Source organism: Puma concolor, chromosome A1, assembly GCF_028749965.1.
Source record: "Puma concolor isolate L17-30 chromosome A1, mPumCon1.1.hap2, whole genome shotgun sequence".
Lineage (NCBI taxonomy): Eukaryota > Metazoa > Chordata > Mammalia > Carnivora > Felidae > Puma > Puma concolor.
In genome coordinates, this window is record NC_141667.1 from 106,572,394 (window position 1) to 106,589,495 (window position 17,102).

The window sequence follows — 17,102 nt, forward strand, 5'->3', positions numbered from 1 at the left end:
ATCATTACAAACAATTTAGCAAGATAAACACTGTTTGCAAATTCAACTTAATGAACCAGGAAGACAATTTTGAATAGAGGAGCCTATGATTGTTTTTGACTCTTTTTAGGCAGTATGTAACTCAAGTGTTTTAAATGACCACCCCGACAGTAACGAGTAGGAAAAGGTAGGGGGCTGGGGCGGGGGGGGGGGGGTCATTTACCAGTATTAGATTTTTTAAAGAACCGCTAACAGGGTGCTTAGTCTTGTGTGTATTTAATAATATCAGATGTATTTTTTCATCTGAACCGACCAGAAATGCTTTCATACGCTTTAAAAAACATTTCCCCCCCACGGACATTCCTGTATATTATCATTTTTTTCGTAATTTTTTTTGTTACATGCAAAAACGGATCTACCAACACTGCGCCCGATCTATATCTATCATCAGTTGCATTACTCCCCAATTCCTTTAAATGTCACTTTTAATTTAATTACAATTAATTTCTTTAGCAACATCTTCAAAAGTACAAGTGCACTTGAGGAGAACCCAACGGAGCTTTGCTGGAGAAAAAACAGAGAAAGCTGAAACCGAAACCCTTTCAGGACACTCTGGCATTGTCAGGCTGACAGGCCTCTAGGATTTCAAGGCCTATCCCTATACTGCAGGTACAACACAAAAGAGGTCATGTTCACCTTTTCTTGTGGCAAAAGTAAAGAGCTGCTAAGTTCCTGTATGAAGTCACAGAGCGTAGGCAAGTGAAAGGCCAGCCCAACCCAGGGACTCACCTTCCAAAGGATCCTTATTGAGCCCCAGCTGGCTAATGATGTACCTGGGAATGTCAGTTTTAATACCCTGTCCTTCTTTGGCATGGCCTTCGGCTGCTTCCAACAGGTAGTAGAATTCTTCAGGATCAAATTCCTAGCAGAAGACAAACACAGATGGAAACTAACTTGAGCCAAAATTCTCTGAGGTTTTAATGCATCAATTCCTTTCACAGTAACATTTGCTGGATATACATGGCTGTGGTTTCTGCAGAAAGGAAGCAAATGATTTTAAAAAGTATATAATTCTCACCTTGTATTTGAAGCCTTTCATATTCTGAGGCAGTACATTTAAGTCCTTGGTAACTCACAGAATGACCACTTCCAAATTCCTCGTAATGTAACTTTGGAGGTTCTGTATATGCTCCATTTAAGAAATCTATCTCATTGAAAATGAACAAGTCTAACATTTTAATTATGCTTTTTGAGTAAAACTTTAAAATCCAGGGGGCGCCTGGGTGGCTCAGTGGGCTGAGCATTCAACTCTTGATTTTAGCTCAGATCATGATTTCAAGGTTCATAAGGTCAAGCCCTGCATCGGGCTCTGCGCTAACATCACAGAGCCTGCATGGAATTCTCTCTCTTCTCTCTCTGCTCCTCCCCCTCTTGCTCTCTTTGTCTCTCAAAATAAATAAATTAAAAAAGTAAAATTAAAAAAGTAAAATAAATAAAATAAGATAAAATCCAGAAATCTCATCCAGAAGATTCAGTTTCTCCTTCTCCATAAACAGCCACAAAAGGAGTAATGCTAGAATATATATTCTCAAACGTTTTACAGGAAACTCCATTAGTATAGAGGTATCCAAAAATATTTTTTTAAATCTCAATATTACCATTTCATCAGTATATCCTAAAGTTAATATTCCCATAATGTGAAGATGAAGAAAAGAAAAATATGAAATTAATGTTTTCGATTACCAGTGCCTATTTTAAAAATTTGGTAGCACATTTTACTCACGTCTTTTACTCCCTTTGGCTGTTACTTCTAGGATGTAATAAAAATCTTTAGGATTCCATCACTCTAGATGGATGCCATGGGTTTATGTGGCGTAAACAATTATGTTTACGGATTTAAATGACAGTTGCTACTTTCAGTTGTATTTCCTAAATGTTATTCCCCCAGGATGTTACCCATTTTGATTAATGCCCCAAATAGGCAACTTTAGAATATCAGCATTTCACCTGAATTACTCAAGGGTTTCTAAAGATTATGTATAAAGAAAGCTCGCTGTAAAGAGAGTAAAGCCAAAGGAGTGTATACACTCAGTGCCCTTTCTGTAAACCTACAATGATACACAGCACAAGCCTGAAACAGTAGGTATAAGACCAGTGGTTGGGGAATGTTCCCTAAAACTCTAAAGCTCCAGTTTCAACAGAGCTTCAAATAGTGTTGAAAACAGCAACATTTTCAATTCTACTTCTGAGCTCACTCGTTTCTATCTTTGAGAGGCTATACTTTTACTTTTTCTCTTCTGGTGTGGAGCGATGACTGAAAAAATTCACTTCCTCTTTTAAGGCAAGATTGTCTATTCGCGTATCTGCTGTTGTCCAGAGAAACAGGTTAGAATGCTAAGTGGTATTTTCCCTCAAATGGAGCAAATGCAGGAAGTCCACGCATGTGGTGCATAATTCAAAAAGTACAATGGGAGACGCAGTACAAAATCAGACTTCCTTTTGCTGGCATTTGCCAGTCACACAGTTCTCCTCCCAGAAGCATTGAGAGTATTTTTTTCCCCCTTTATCCTTCCAGAGACAAAGCCAAATGGTGCTTTTGATTCTGTGGTTCTAAGGGTCCTGGCCACTGATGGAAAGACCTACTCCACCATGCCCCGCCCTGTCTCCTCAAGATTTCCCTTCTCCCGTGACTCTCAATGCACTGGTATATTTTTTAGGGGGCAGTGAACATTCCACTATTACAAAAAAAGCTATGAATTTTAATCAAAATAAGGGCAAAACCCTAGCAATCCCACCCTATACGTATATGTGTGCATGTGTAATACCGCAAAGCTGTACTGCACGGGGTACAAATATTTCTGAAGTGTTGCAAATACTTTAGTGACTAGCAGAACTTAAAAGTGAGTGTTGATACAGTGCTAAGCCCCTTAAAACTATTCTCAGGCTCAAAGCTTCATGTGTGTTCACAGTGTGGACTGAAATTTCAACCAGAGTTACATAAAACAAAAATTTTTAAATAGGAAAATGATTGACAAAATGAACTAATCTCTGAAAGTCTCACTTCTTGAGGTCTGTATGAGACGCTGGGGTACTTGCCCAAGCTGGTTGCTGCCTAGCATTTATTTCTAACATGCCGCATTTTAAAAACAGATCATAATAACTATAGATTATTATATATCATATTGCTGGTGTCCCTTTCTCTGCATCTTGCCAACACCAAAAAAGTAAGGCTCAAAGTTTTTTTAAATTAACTGTCACCTAGTATCTATGCTAAGGTTAACAAGCACATTAGTTCATGATTATCTTTCACGTTTGACCAGAATGTGATGTGATTATCACTGAATACAGCACAAATCCTAGAACTCTGACTTAAAACCAGAAAACAAAAATCACATCAGGATGTCCTCATAAACATTCACAAGTTGTAGTTCCTGCTGACTCTTTCCATTTAACTCTGGTCTTTGAAGCCAAAGAAACTGAAAGTTTCTGATGGTCACTGCTTTCCCACAGTTAACAGTAAATAATGGAGTCACATCTAGGGGCAACTTACCAGACACTCTAATAATCGAGCTGGGCGGGCAATAACAATTAGGATCTTTCGAACCAGTTGTTTAATAAATGCCAATTCTCCACTTTCTGAACGATCATGAGCCTACAAGAAAGATGATACAGAGTTGCTCTATTCAGTGGAAAAGGAAATCAGCAAAGCACGCTAATTAGATAATTACAAATCTCTGAAAATTAAGTGATTTAGAAAATACCTTTCACAGACAGATAAGCGGACATTATCTCTTCATAAATGGACACCGTTAAAATTCTTTACCTACAAAATGGCTCTATTAGCTAAATTTCAATTGCATAACTTTGATCTATTTGGTGTTAAAAATCAAATGTTAAAACTCCTAATGTGAACCATGAATGATGGAGAGATTAAGAGATTATGATGCATTAAGTACATGATACAAGTGGAGTGCGAGGCTGATAAGGGACCTTGATTTACCAGATATAGCAACGTCAGCTATGAAATGGCTAACACAGTGAAGGGCTGCTTTTGTTATCCTGGACATTTAACACAGTCATGAAATATATTTTACACGTGCACCATGATTAGCCTACAAATTTGTTATTTTATGACCTGTAAGAAGTGTGCACTGCTGATTTCAAATGTGAGGGAGATAACGTTTATACGTGGATATATTCATACCAATTTGATTTCGCATATTGAATAAATTATACCTAGGCACTCAAGTCAGTAAAATTTGACTTTAAATCTTTTTAAATTTTATGTTATCGTGTGCCTGGGTGGTTCAGTTCATTGCATGTGACTTCAGCTCAGGTCATGATCTTGTGGTTGACGAGTTCGAGCCCCACGTCAGACTCTGTGCTGACAGCTCAGAGCCTGGAGCCTGCTTCGGATTCTGCATCTCCCTCTCTCTCTGCCGACCCCCCCCCCCCCCACTCGCGCTCACTCATGCTCTCTCTCTCAAGAATAAACCTTAAAAAAATTTTTTTTAAACTAAAAATAATCAGTTCATTCCTACTTCTTACTTCTAAGAATTATCAGCTATAACCAAAGCCAGAACATACAAGGGGTTGTATTAACTCAAATAATATTTTATATACTAACATTATTGGGGAGGGAGGAATTCTGTTAAGACAACACCAAACAAAATCACACAGCATGAGAAGAAAGTTTCCAGGCTGCCAAGAGCAAGCACCAACACTAATGGGTACCCTGTGTTTATATTTTAAGTATTGGCCGCTACAAAAAATACTAAGACCCATATTTGAAAGTAGGTTATAGTTTCCTATGGATATTATTTTCTTTGGCTAAATACACCTAAGTGAGAAAACAAATGGAGACATCAAGCATTTCATCTGGAACAGACCTAGACCTCAGGACTTTAAAAAGCCATCAGTTAAATCAACCTGCTCAAAGCCACAGGGGGACCTTGCCTGGGTCTACAAAAGACTGACAATGGGGAAAGCGGCCAGGAGATACCAGGCACACAAAGTCACAGCTGGGAACTAACAACAATTGCATCCTGTGGAAGGTAAAGGAAATTCCCACAATAAGGACTCCATCTGAAAGGCACAAGCTTCCCTGTGACTCTTTAGCTCCAAACTCTGGAAGGACACTATCAATGTCATTCTGAAGATAGTTTTAATTTTCACACAAGGACTGAAGAAAATGTTTATCCGTGAAGATAAATAAGACAACCCAACAATGCTCTTCATACCACAAGTAAACACGTTTCTCTGCTCAAAAGACAAATTTCTCTAAATATCAACAATTATATTATGCTATATGGCATATTCAGATGATTTTTGAAACCCAAAATTTTCTTTTTGTAATTGCCATGAAACAATCTGCCAGGTCTATTAGACAGAAACAAAATTAAATGTGTGTGTGTGGGGGGGGGGAAGGGGGTGGCAGGATTTCAACGTAAACAGCTTTGGATATTGATTCTATCCCTTTCAGGGAAAGCCTCTGAAGGAAAGAAAAACACAGGACTAAACTAGTAATTATGGTAACATCCTGGGACAGAACCGTGGAATTAAGGAAGGAGCATCTCACAGAGACTGACTACAGAGTTACTCTCTTATCTGCCTCTTCTGTTTCAAAACGCACCATTTAACAAATATCATTTTCAAGATATTCTCATAGCAAGTAATATGCATTGCGTTCCTAGCCTTTTTGGGGGGAGCTGTTTGATTAAAAGGAACAGCAGAAGTGAATTATTTGACAATAAATTGTAATGAATCAAGCATTTGACATGCATATATACATATCTTCTTTCTCCTTCCCTCCTTCCCTTCCTTCCATAGTTACTGAGGAAGCAAGTATCAGCCACAGTGCTAGGCACCAGGGGGTGGAAGACGATTGGGATGTGATCCATGTTCTTCAAAGAGCCCTCTTTGAAAACCCAAAACAGAGCATGAAACTGCACTAGGGTCAATGTGCCATCTTAGGGTTTTTACTTATAGGCAGAAAGGAGCCAGTGAGGAATGTTATTAGATAAATGTTCTTACAGCCACAGAGAATTATGAATTTGGGAGTCAGGACTACGGTCTCAGTGAACTGTCCACGTGAAAAGATACTCATTAGCCAGGCAGACACATGAATCTGAAAGCTAAGAGCTGCTGGTCGGAGATACAAACAGGAAGCTATTAGAGTACATCGGTCTTTAAGAGAGCCAACAAGACCACCAGAACAGAGGGAGGAGCAGTGGGCCACAAATCAGATGATGGGAAAACTAACTTTCAGAAAACACAAGTTAGAGGAAGAGCTCTTGGAAGAAGCAGAGAAAAAACACAAGCACTAAAAATATCTTGGGGCTCTTGGGTGGCTCGGTATGTTGAGCTTCTGACTTTTGATTTCGGGTCAGGTGAAATCTGAGGTGATGATCTCATGGTTTGTGTGTTCGAGCCCCATGTCGGTCTCTGTGCTGACAGTATGGAGCCTGCTTGGGATTCCCTCACCCTCCCTGTGCTCCTTCCTTACTCTCTCTCAAAATAAATAAACAACAACAACAGAAGAAGAATTGAAAAGGAGGGGTGTTACGAAGAGAGAAAAGGAAGATATTAATATTGCTGAATATAATAATATTCCAGTAAAAGAGAACTGTTCCAGTAAAATGTCCAGAGGACAAGATAGTAAAGAGGACAGTGGACTTCAGTGAGTTAAATGAGGGGCGGTCAGAAGCCATTCATTCAAGAGTTCTTCTATACGTTAGACACCACACTAGATGAACAAAACAGACAAAATCCCTGCTCACACAGACACCTCTGCTGGGACTGGTCCCTGAGCTATTACCAATCTGTGATGACATGGGTACAATAATTGAGGGCAAGCATTTAGCAGCTCTTACATTTTTAACATTTCTTGCACACCCAAATGCGTGTTCCTATAAATTTATTTTCATTTCAATTCATTGGAAAATTAGTGCAAGACAAATTGGAAATTAACAATGAAAAACAAAAACAAGGTATTCAGCCCCCTAAAACACTCTGAGAAACACTGCCTTAATGAACTACAATAGGGTGAAATATGAGAAATGGGCACAGAGTACAGAAAACTCTGTTGGGATGTCTGGATGGGAAAGAAAAATAGTGACTTCTAGTCAGAGAGGCATCTTCTCATCTTGCCAGAACTCAATTCAGTAGGGGCAAATACAGATGAATTTCTAGAAAACTAGGATGCTAATATTTTCTTCCAGTTCCATGCAATTATTTACATATTCATGCTTAGAAAAACAATCTATGGTTTTTGCTGACATGGGCATAACTTATGCCCTATGGGGTAGAGAAATACAATATATCTAAATATAGAGACGAAATAGGTTTTACTTGTAGGCTGTGGCTGATCAATTTCAGTCACAAGAGCAGTATACGCATTAATTCCATTCTACCATACACATTCCTTCCTGCCCTGGGTGTTATCAGGAGCTACGCATTCAAGTATTAGACCTAGACAGGTACCTGTGTTTATCTGTCTTTTGGAAATTGGATATTTTGTTAGAAGAGGAACTGACACTAATGAGAATTTAAGTTGCCATTTACTACCCAATACCATGTGCAGGTTAATTAATAGGACACATGGCCTGGAAGGAGCCAGCAATTTTCCATTTAGCTTTTCCAGATATTAGAACTAGATAGCATCATCAAATAACGCACATGCACTCAGGCAATTTATAACTTTATGGGTGGGGGGTGGGGGGAAAATCACTGCCTGAAAATCCCTTACAATCCACTTATCCCAGAGCCATAGACTGTTGGGTCCCAAGGTTCCTGTAAAGGTTATTACATTAACTTTCTATTACTACTATAAATGATGACGAGAATCAATTTATAGCAAGTAGCAATCAGTTTTTTCTTCTTTGCTTCCCTGGAATATGAACTCTATCTCATGGTTACAATGTGTAAGCAAATGCACTCATGAAATTTTTCTTTTTTCAGGGGAAAAGCAAAACAAATCCGAAAACTTTATATGGTGGTTCATACCTCTTGCAGCAATTTATCTAATTTGTGTTGTAATTCAAGGAAGTATCGTGAGGTGATGAGACCCTGGCGGGATTTATCCAAGCAATCTCGAGCCAGTTCAATAATCTGATGGTGAGTGAAACTGAGCACTCCATCTGCTAGAGGAAGAACGTGGTCAGGAGAGTAGCTGGTGATTATTTCCTTCAGACGTTCTTCCATCTGAGCCGTGGCCTATTTAGAGAAGACACGCACACACAGATGTAAGACGACAAAACACACAAGTGGACAATTCAATCATCACGTTTAGTGAGCATCTCCAGACACCTCCACAAATTGTTAGTTTCTAGAAACTACTGGTGTATATACATAACATCACTACATACTTGTCAAAACCCACATAATACGCACCACTGGGAGTGAACCTTAATGTTAACTATGGACTCTGGGTGATGATGATGTGTCACTGCAGGTTCATCGACTCTTAACTGGTGAGGGATGCTGAAGGGAGGAGGGTGTGAATGTCGGTGAGGGGGGCTGGGGGGGCATCAGAGTATACAGGAATTCTTGGTGCTTTCTGTTCAATTCTGATGTGATCCTAAAACTGTTGTGAAAAAAGAAATCTATTTTTTTTTTAAAGCAGCAACAGCAGCCTCATCACATGGAAGAAAGATTTGAAGTATACAAGGGAAACTGACTACCCTAGGGTGATGATTATTTTTTCTGTCCTATCAAATATAAGATGGTCTATAAAGGCTTCTGCAAGTCAAACAATACCGTGAATTGTCATGCTTTCGTTTTAGATCTTGGGCTATTTCTTTCAGATGGATGCTCAAAAATATCAGGTTATGTTTTACCTATTCAAAACTCAGACTACTGCTAGAATTCCACAGGATAGGCAAGAGTTGTTTTGTTCAATAGGTTATAATGTACCAGGAACAAGCATCTTATATTATCCTTATCCTTCTCTCAAAAAGCTGTATCACATGTAAAAAGCCAAGGAGATTCCCTAGGTAGGATAAATAGAAAATTCCCTTTCCAACTTTCATTTCATTCTGTGGACGCCCTACTGCCTAATCAGTATCCTTTGCTTATATTGTCTATGAGGGGGCGGGGGTTTCTCTTGGCCTCCTGCTCCCCTCCTAAAATCCTAACTAGCATTAACTACGTGAGTCAGGACCTATTTCCCCAGTGAACAAGTGACATGTAATTAATAGCTAAGACAGCTTTAATCAATGACATCAATGTCGGGTTCATTGCAAATAATAAGCATTTTGCTACTGATTTATGAAACCAGAGATTTCCTTTCGTTTTCTTGCCTGGGGCTACACAAGTAGTGGGGTAGGAACAGGAACACAATGGAAAGACAGTCTTCTCCCAAATGTGCAGGAATACTAGTGCAAAGGCCGTGGATACTAGGTGACAGGAACTATCAAACAGCAGGCTTTTGCAGCCAGGACGTCTGGCAACAACTCTTCGACAAGTCCTCCCTGGCTCAATTTGAATTCCTTTTGCAAACCCAGTGGGGAACACTGCAACTGTACCCTCCCTTCTAAATTAATAGGGGAAGACATCAACTTGCTCAAGAGATAGGAAGTCCCAGAAAAGAAAAATGAGGTTGGGGAACCTCCATGGCTCAGTCAGTTAAACGTCCGACTCAATTTTGGCTCAGGTCATGATCCCACGGTTCGTGGGCTCAAGCCCTACAAGAGCTCTGGGCTGACAGCGTGGAGCCTGCTTGGAATATTCTCTCTCTCTCTCTCTCTCTCTCTCTCTCAAAAACAAACAAAACAAAAGACAGTTACCACATACTACTCTATAGGTTTCTAACGAAGTAAAACAGTTGCTGCCTGAGGATTCAGCAACAGGGCCCAGATTAGGGCAGAGGGAACATGAGGGTCTAGAGGCTCATTCTCCCTGGGGTGCCTCATCAGGCCCACCCAGTGGGTGGGACAAGCAGCAGGATTCATTTTAGAGGCAGCTCAGCACACAGCAAATATGGCTAGTCCTCAGCCATTTTTTAAAAATGTTGAGTGATTTTACCTTTTTCAGAAGCTATGGTGCTGTTTTACACAAGCCCAGCTCGTTACTACTAGACTGGACCATTGCTTCCCGTAACAAAACCACCTTACACATGCTACACCCAGGTTGCCTGTTCGTTGATGCTAGGCATCTTCGATTCAATTCATTACCTTTGGGAACCTTTCTTTGTAGACATGGTTCATCATAATTATTTCATGGTCACAGCAGGCGGGAGAACGTCCGGGGCTGCAAGCAAAGCAAATTACCCTTTTAAACTTGCCTCAGCATGAAATGAAAATAAGCTTTTTATTTATAAACAATTGGTTGGATCAAAAGGACTATACAACCTTCGTAAGAGAAGTATATTAGGCGATAAACTACAAAATCAGTCATTAGTACGTACATACATACCCACACATGGTGACACCCTGGAGAGGATTTCAGAAAGGAAGCCTAAGAAATGGAATGCCACAAAATAATTACAGCTACGATGCAAAACTAGTTCAGAAACGTTCTTAAATTGAGCTTATATTCTGTATGTAGGATGCATTTGTTTTTTTTTTTTTTTTAATTTTTTTTTTTTTTTTTTTAAATGTAGGATGCATTTGTGTCGTTCTGGAAACCAATTAATGAATTGCAATATAAAACAAAATAGGATCATTACGAACAGCAACATCTAGGACACAACGAACAGGGTAATTTCACACTTTTATTGTACACCTGAGCTCTGCCGTGTACCACTGAAAAGGTCTCAGAGTCTTCTGTGGCACAGGTGTCGACACTGAAATCCATTTTCTGGCCTAGCAAATACCTATTTGGGATGCTGAGGTAAGCACTTTGGACAATATGAAAGAGAGGCAGAGAACTGTTGTGCGCTTTCATTATTTCAACAGCAGTTCGTGTTTGTTCCTCGTGGTATACAGTCGTGCAACGTCAGTGCGAGTATTTACATTCCAGGGAGAACATAGCTTGCACCAGATACCCAAGGAGCTCCTTTCATAAAACCATAAAATGGGCACCCATGTGGTAAAATACAACGCCTTTAAATGAATTCGTAAAATTGGTCTTTTATTCCCTAACTCAAAATAATAACTCATTCCCAAATTATTCAGCGTGGCTACATTTACTATCAGTTTATGATGCTAAATAAAAAAACTACAAAGCGGGGGGAGGGTACCTGGCTGGCTTGGTCAATAAAGCATAGGACTCTTGGTTTTAGGGTTTTGAATTAGAACCCCACGTTGGGTGTAGAGCTTACTTTGAAAAAAATACAAAGGGGAAAATCCTCCTCAGGAAACTCAGATGTTCAACTGAACACCTGACAAACTATTTTCATAATAAAATCTTAAACAGGAAAGTATTCCGACTCTAGCGTCAAGATATCACACCGTGGAGACAAACTGCCTTGAGCGTCCAGCAGAGAAGGACCTGTCACCCGGCTGCTGGGACTGTAGAAGCCTTCAGCCATCAATCCCTTCAAAGATGGCCTCAGACGCAGCCACCCCATCCAAGCCACGTCCTTGCCAGGGTGCTGCACCCAGGGACTGAGGTAGGGATAAAAAAAAAAAAAAAAAAAGGCCACTTGGCCCAGAAGCACAACTCTGACAGGTCATGCCATCCCCGGAGTCCCCTGTGGAGTCAGCTGTGTGACGGCTTCATTTGCCTCTGCCCCATTTTGCTTGCCTGCCTTCTTTCTACAAGTATAAATCCTGAGCACTCCCTACTAAGCATCCTGAACACAAATCTGTTTTAGAGTCTGCTTCCTAAAAAACAAAACTGTAAGAGATACCAAATGTCAAAATTCAAGGGAGACAAACTCCTAACAATGCATTCATGTTCCTGGAAAAAAGTAAAACTCATGATGCGAAGAAAAAATGAAAAATAGGGGTGAACTTTTATAATGTGGAATCTGAACGAAAATCCTTCTATTTTTGCTGTCCTTCCTTTTTAGCCAAGCTTAACTCTCCTAAAATAAGAGCATTAAGTGCTCCTACACCACAATTAGATTGTCTTGGAATTTCCAATGGCAAGAAGGCTTTATAGGAGGTCCCTTTGGTCCATCATGATTACTGCTACTATGGCAATTAGCAAATTGAGAGAAATTGAAAGAAAAACAGTAAGATGCCTTTCAGTGGTAATTAACAACATCACGTAGAGATGGGAAAATCACTCTCTATTTAGAGAAGTTCACAAATCAGTTAACACTGAGATGAATGGGACCACCCAAAGGCTTCCCTAGAAATGGTTAAAAACAGATAATCCAGTTAAGTAACATTTTTTAATCAGGTCCACACACCTCAGACTTCGAGAACGGGGGCGCATGGGAGTGTTCCTGCATCTGTTTTCCGTGGCAATGCTTTCAGTAGTACAAAAATGTTTTGACAGGAAGTGCAATTCATCTGGCGTTGGTTGGTATGGTAACTGATGCAGCTTCTCCTGGGAGGAAGAGGAGGACTACGAGAAACCACAGTGAGGTTAGGAGACCACCTCAGAAAGAAAGACAAGTGAATCTGCGAGCAAAGCAGTGAACCTAGGGGAGGGACATCACCATTTCATACTATTGCCTTTTCATGTTAGAACTATAATAATTAGTGTCTAAATGTGTACCCTTGTTGCTTTCTCTGAGAGGTCAAAATGCCTTCTATATTTCATCTCAGCTGTTTATAAGACCATTTCCCAGAAGATAGCTTCCTCTCTTGTAGGAAACTCAGGCTCTGAAAATGGGCAGGATCCACTCAAAGCCACTGTAAGAAAGTGACAACCAGAGAACCTGGGCGCATGAAATGACAGATTAGTTCTCAACTGAGTATGGTACCTCGCTCCTACCGCTACTCACAATCAAACACTGTGACTTTCAGGTGAATAACATAAAATGAATGTTAGGATGTGTGATCACAAATAAAGTAATGAGAGACCTTCCTTTACAAAGCATGCTGCCCTTTGACACATCAATATGTGCCCTGTGTAAAAAGGGGAAGAGATGAAGAATGTATTTTTCTCACCAATGTCATTGTTTTAAAAATCAGATTTCTCTGCCCTTTTTTCTCTGGCTGACACGTTTTTTTGTTTGTTACAAAACAAACATTTTAAAGTAGCTTCAGTAGTGGTGAGTTTTTTTAGTCCCTTGCATATACATTTGCTTTTTGAAGAACGTCACTCAATAGTTATGAGGACAACGTAATGTAGAAAAAGTGAATAGCTAAAGAACAGTTTTTAATCAATATGAGAATTTTAACTCTAAAGCAAACAGACTTTTCTTTTTGTTTTTCCTGAGAGGTAAACTCTACAAGCACTTCTCAAAACGAAGCAAAGCAAAACAAAACAAAACAAAACAAAACAAAACAAAACAAAATGGAGAAGTTTTTGAGCAACAGAACCATGATTAGAATAAGCATATTTGTAAAGGTAACACTCATTTGAAATCTCAGTTCTAGCAGGTTTTTTTTTTAAACCTGTCATTAGGTTAATAATACACTTCATAAACACTGAAGCATCACAATGAAGCAACCCTAGAAATTAATGACTAAAGCTTAAAAATGCCCTCATACCTTGAAATTATCAAACACCTTATAAGTACATACTGAGACAAAGAGGAATTTTTATAATGCAATGAGACTGTTTTGTAAGCCATAAAAATGAGAACGCTACTAGAAAGAGTAATGAGATAAACCAAATCTCCACTCAGAAAGAACAGGCACAGTCTTAAACACTTTTCAGTAGGAAGAAACAAATAAAACACAAACCAAATCAACTCCAACAATCAGGAAAAGAATTATGAAATCACTGCAAGCAGGAGAGATGCACTAATGATAAAGTGAAGATAAGGAAAGTAGCAAATAAAAAAAGAGAATTAAAAATCTATCCATAGGTCTCAGAGGTAAATCGATATGCGCAATTCTGTATCCAAGATTTCAAAACCCTAAAACCCTGAAGGTTATTCATAAGTTTACAGTAATCCTTGTGATGGCACGGCATCGACCGGACTGATTGGAAAGCTATTTAAAATATGTATTTAATCCACTTAGTGTGACTGTTCATTCTAGGCTGCTGCAGAAATATTAATATATTTGATTATGCACTGCTGGCCAGGTGCTGTTGGGCTGCTGTGTACAGCACAGGGATCATGCTACCTTTCTAAAACATGAAAATTAATTCCAAGACTCACTGGGCTCTAGAGTTTCACATAAAGTATCTAGGGCCTGTACTTGCATGGAAACCACACAAATCAACTTCAGGAGAGTTAATTCCCTCTGGGGAGCCAAGGAGGAGAAAGGGATTGGATGGGAAAGGCTTTCTTTGTATCTTTAACATTTATTAAACAAAATAACAATTTATTTTAAAAACAGCCATAGCAAATGTAACAAGCTGTTAACAAGTGTTGACTCTGAGAGGAAAATTTTGTGGTCATATCAAATACCCAGCCACCGAGCTGAACTCCGTAAGTTATGTGCCCTGGGTTTACAGAATATGGCAAAATGAACGATGCGGTGGCGTGAGTGAGGGTTATAACCTTAACACTATTAAGAAAGTGAGGAGGCAGGGAGGTCCTCCGGGAAGAAAGCCTGTTTCATCTCAGGTGGAACAGCAGTGTCCAAATGGGACGAGGGTATCACCAAATCCAAGTGACACAGGATGGGTTTATGGCAGTGGGGACAACCGTAGGCCAGCAAAATGGCCCCAGGGGTTCCAAAGAAACCAAATACAGCCCTAAAAGGGAGTTGATACTTGACAACGGACAAGTCCAAGGATAGGTTTCGGCAGAGACCAGGGACTCGCTCAGTGGAGAACTTTCAAAGTCAGTGAGAGCTGCAGGACAGCAGAGACGCAGAGGCCACTCTCAAGATTGCACACTTTGTTGAAAAGATGCCTCCACTGGTCTAAGCAACCCGGGGGGCACTGCTGTGAGGAGAGCTTCAATCATTTGTCTGGGGGTTTCCCAATATATTGTGTCTCATCACTTTGTATTTCTCGCATATTCTCTAAATGTGGTATCAGTGGGTCTCATCACCCAATTAGTTTGCGTATGACTCTAGTAGTGTCCTAAATCAAACCTACTTTCCAAGAGTAACGAGTTACATAAAAAAGCTGCAGAAGACTTCCCCCAAAATGTTCTGAATAATGGTATCATTTCGTCTCTCCAGATAACCGTTTTGCAAAGGACACTATTCATAAGCATGTGTCATTTTTTACTTGTTATTTATTAAAAGGAATACCATTTTATAGTCATACCTCATATATTTACAGGTATTTATATTCTTATTTCCATTCTTTCCCTTCTGTAGAAAATGATTTATCTGTTAAATATATGGGGGAATGTCTTCCTACTGCTGTGGTTCCCTATTACTTATTTTAAAATTAAAACTTATGATCTTAATATTATCTTGGAAAAGTTCCACAAATTAATTTTAATGGCAAAATTGGAAGTTAAAAGAAGTTACAATACTAAATATTCTCTGGAAGGACTGATTAATTTCCTATGACCAAATCTTTTCAATTTCAGAATACAGCATTTTTAACACTTGCCAGTTTTACAGTTGCTATAATACCCAAAGGATAAAGATTTGATGTTTACACTTCAGCTTAAGTAGTTCTGGAATTCAGCTAACAACACAATCATATGTCAAACTGAAGCTATATATTCAAAGTGTAATTTTGTGTTCTATCTTCCTATTCAAAACAATAACTAAAGTGCATTTCTGATTGACTAAGTGACTAACAGTTAACCCAGAAAGTGAAAATCTGAGAGAGACTCGGATCAGATTTAGAAAAGAAGAGGGGCACCTGGCTGGTTCAGTCAGCAGAGTATACAACTTTTGATCCCAGGGTCATGAGTTCCAACCCCACACTAGGTACAGAGATTATTTAAAAATGAAGTAAAATACATATTTTGAAAAAAAAAGAAAGAAAAGGAAATGAAACTACTAAGCAGTTTTGCAAAATTTTTGCCCCAAAATTTAAAGGACAAGGCCCCCCCCCAAAATAAGAGAAATGAAAAAGAGCATGTCAAATCTTCACTAATTACTTTTATCAACAATAGGGAAAAGAGATAATTGAACTTATGTTAGGTGTGCAAAACCTACACTTCACAGATTTAACAGCTCCTTACATCGTTTGGCAAAAAGTAATTTTGAAAGTTAAAATTCTATCTTGAAAGAAAAATTGGGAATATGAGGTTAATAATTATATGTGCCACCTTCTTTAATAAACATGTAAGAGAAAAACTGTGTTACCTCTGGTTGGAAGCTGTTGGTTAGAAACAGAAAGAGAGTGTGTGTGTGAGTGTGAGTGTGTGTGTGTGTGTGTGTGTGTAACTATAAACTGTCTCGGGTGGTTTCTTCTTTAGACTACATATGGAAGTCAAGGATGGTGATAATTCCATTATGACAGATGGCCAGGTCATGTTCATTAATTAAAAGGTTTATTTTAAGAAACACCATGTAAATTCCTTCAAAAGAGCCATGAGCCCAGAGTCTAGACCATTTACTGGGTACTCTTACTAATAAACAAGGGGGTTGTTTAAAGCCCCTCAGTTCATTCTTTGTGCCTCAAGTTTCTGATCCATAAAATGAAGAGAATAACATCAACTATACGACAGGGTCTGTTGCTGGGATTAAACAAGGATTATAATGCATTCTAAGTAGTTAGACTAATGCCCAGCACGTGATAAGTGCTTACAAACAACTGGTTTTTTTTATTTGTACGAAACAAGGTCCAATTCTATGTTAATTCACCCTTTTTAAAGAGATTTGCTCTTTAAAATGGTGTATGATTTACTACAGATGGAACGATGAAAGATCTTGCACTCTCCCCTATTTTTCCTACAAGCAACAAATCTCTGCATCCAAACCATCATAAGACTTGACTGAAGGGCAAAGCAAGGTCATATAGCTGAAAGGAAGAATTTGGAGACAAGAATTTGGAGACTTGCCAAAAATTCTGTAGAAGAACAATACTTACATTTCAGTTAATTACCCTTTTTTTTCCTTGGTCGATCAGTTTTGGCATTCATTTTCACACTGGAGTTATCCAACTTTTTAACCTCTAAAATAACCAATAACCAGGAGCACCTGGGTGGCTCAGTCAGTTGAGCATCTGACTTAATTTCAGTTCAGGTCATGATC

The 17,102-nt window shown here is 39.1% G+C and overlaps 1 protein-coding gene across 14 annotated transcripts in view; it reads right to left on the reverse strand.

Annotated features, from left to right (window-relative positions):
- The window catches only part of MAST4 (microtubule associated serine/threonine kinase family member 4), a 567,430-nt gene that overhangs the window by 54,079 nt on the left and 496,249 nt on the right, over positions 1 to 17,102 (reverse strand). For all 14 annotated transcript variants that reach the window (XM_086699818.1, XM_025923864.2, XM_086699814.1 and 11 more), the window contains 5 exons: positions 12,278 to 12,435; positions 10,152 to 10,227; positions 7,984 to 8,193; positions 3,530 to 3,631; positions 769 to 901 (listed from right to left, as the gene is read on the reverse strand). In XM_086699818.1, the coding sequence (XP_086555944.1) occupies positions 769 to 901; positions 3,530 to 3,631; positions 7,984 to 8,193; positions 10,152 to 10,227; positions 12,278 to 12,435 (679 nt within the window). The remainder of the gene's footprint in view (positions 1 to 768; positions 902 to 3,529; positions 3,632 to 7,983; positions 8,194 to 10,151; positions 10,228 to 12,277; positions 12,436 to 17,102) is intronic.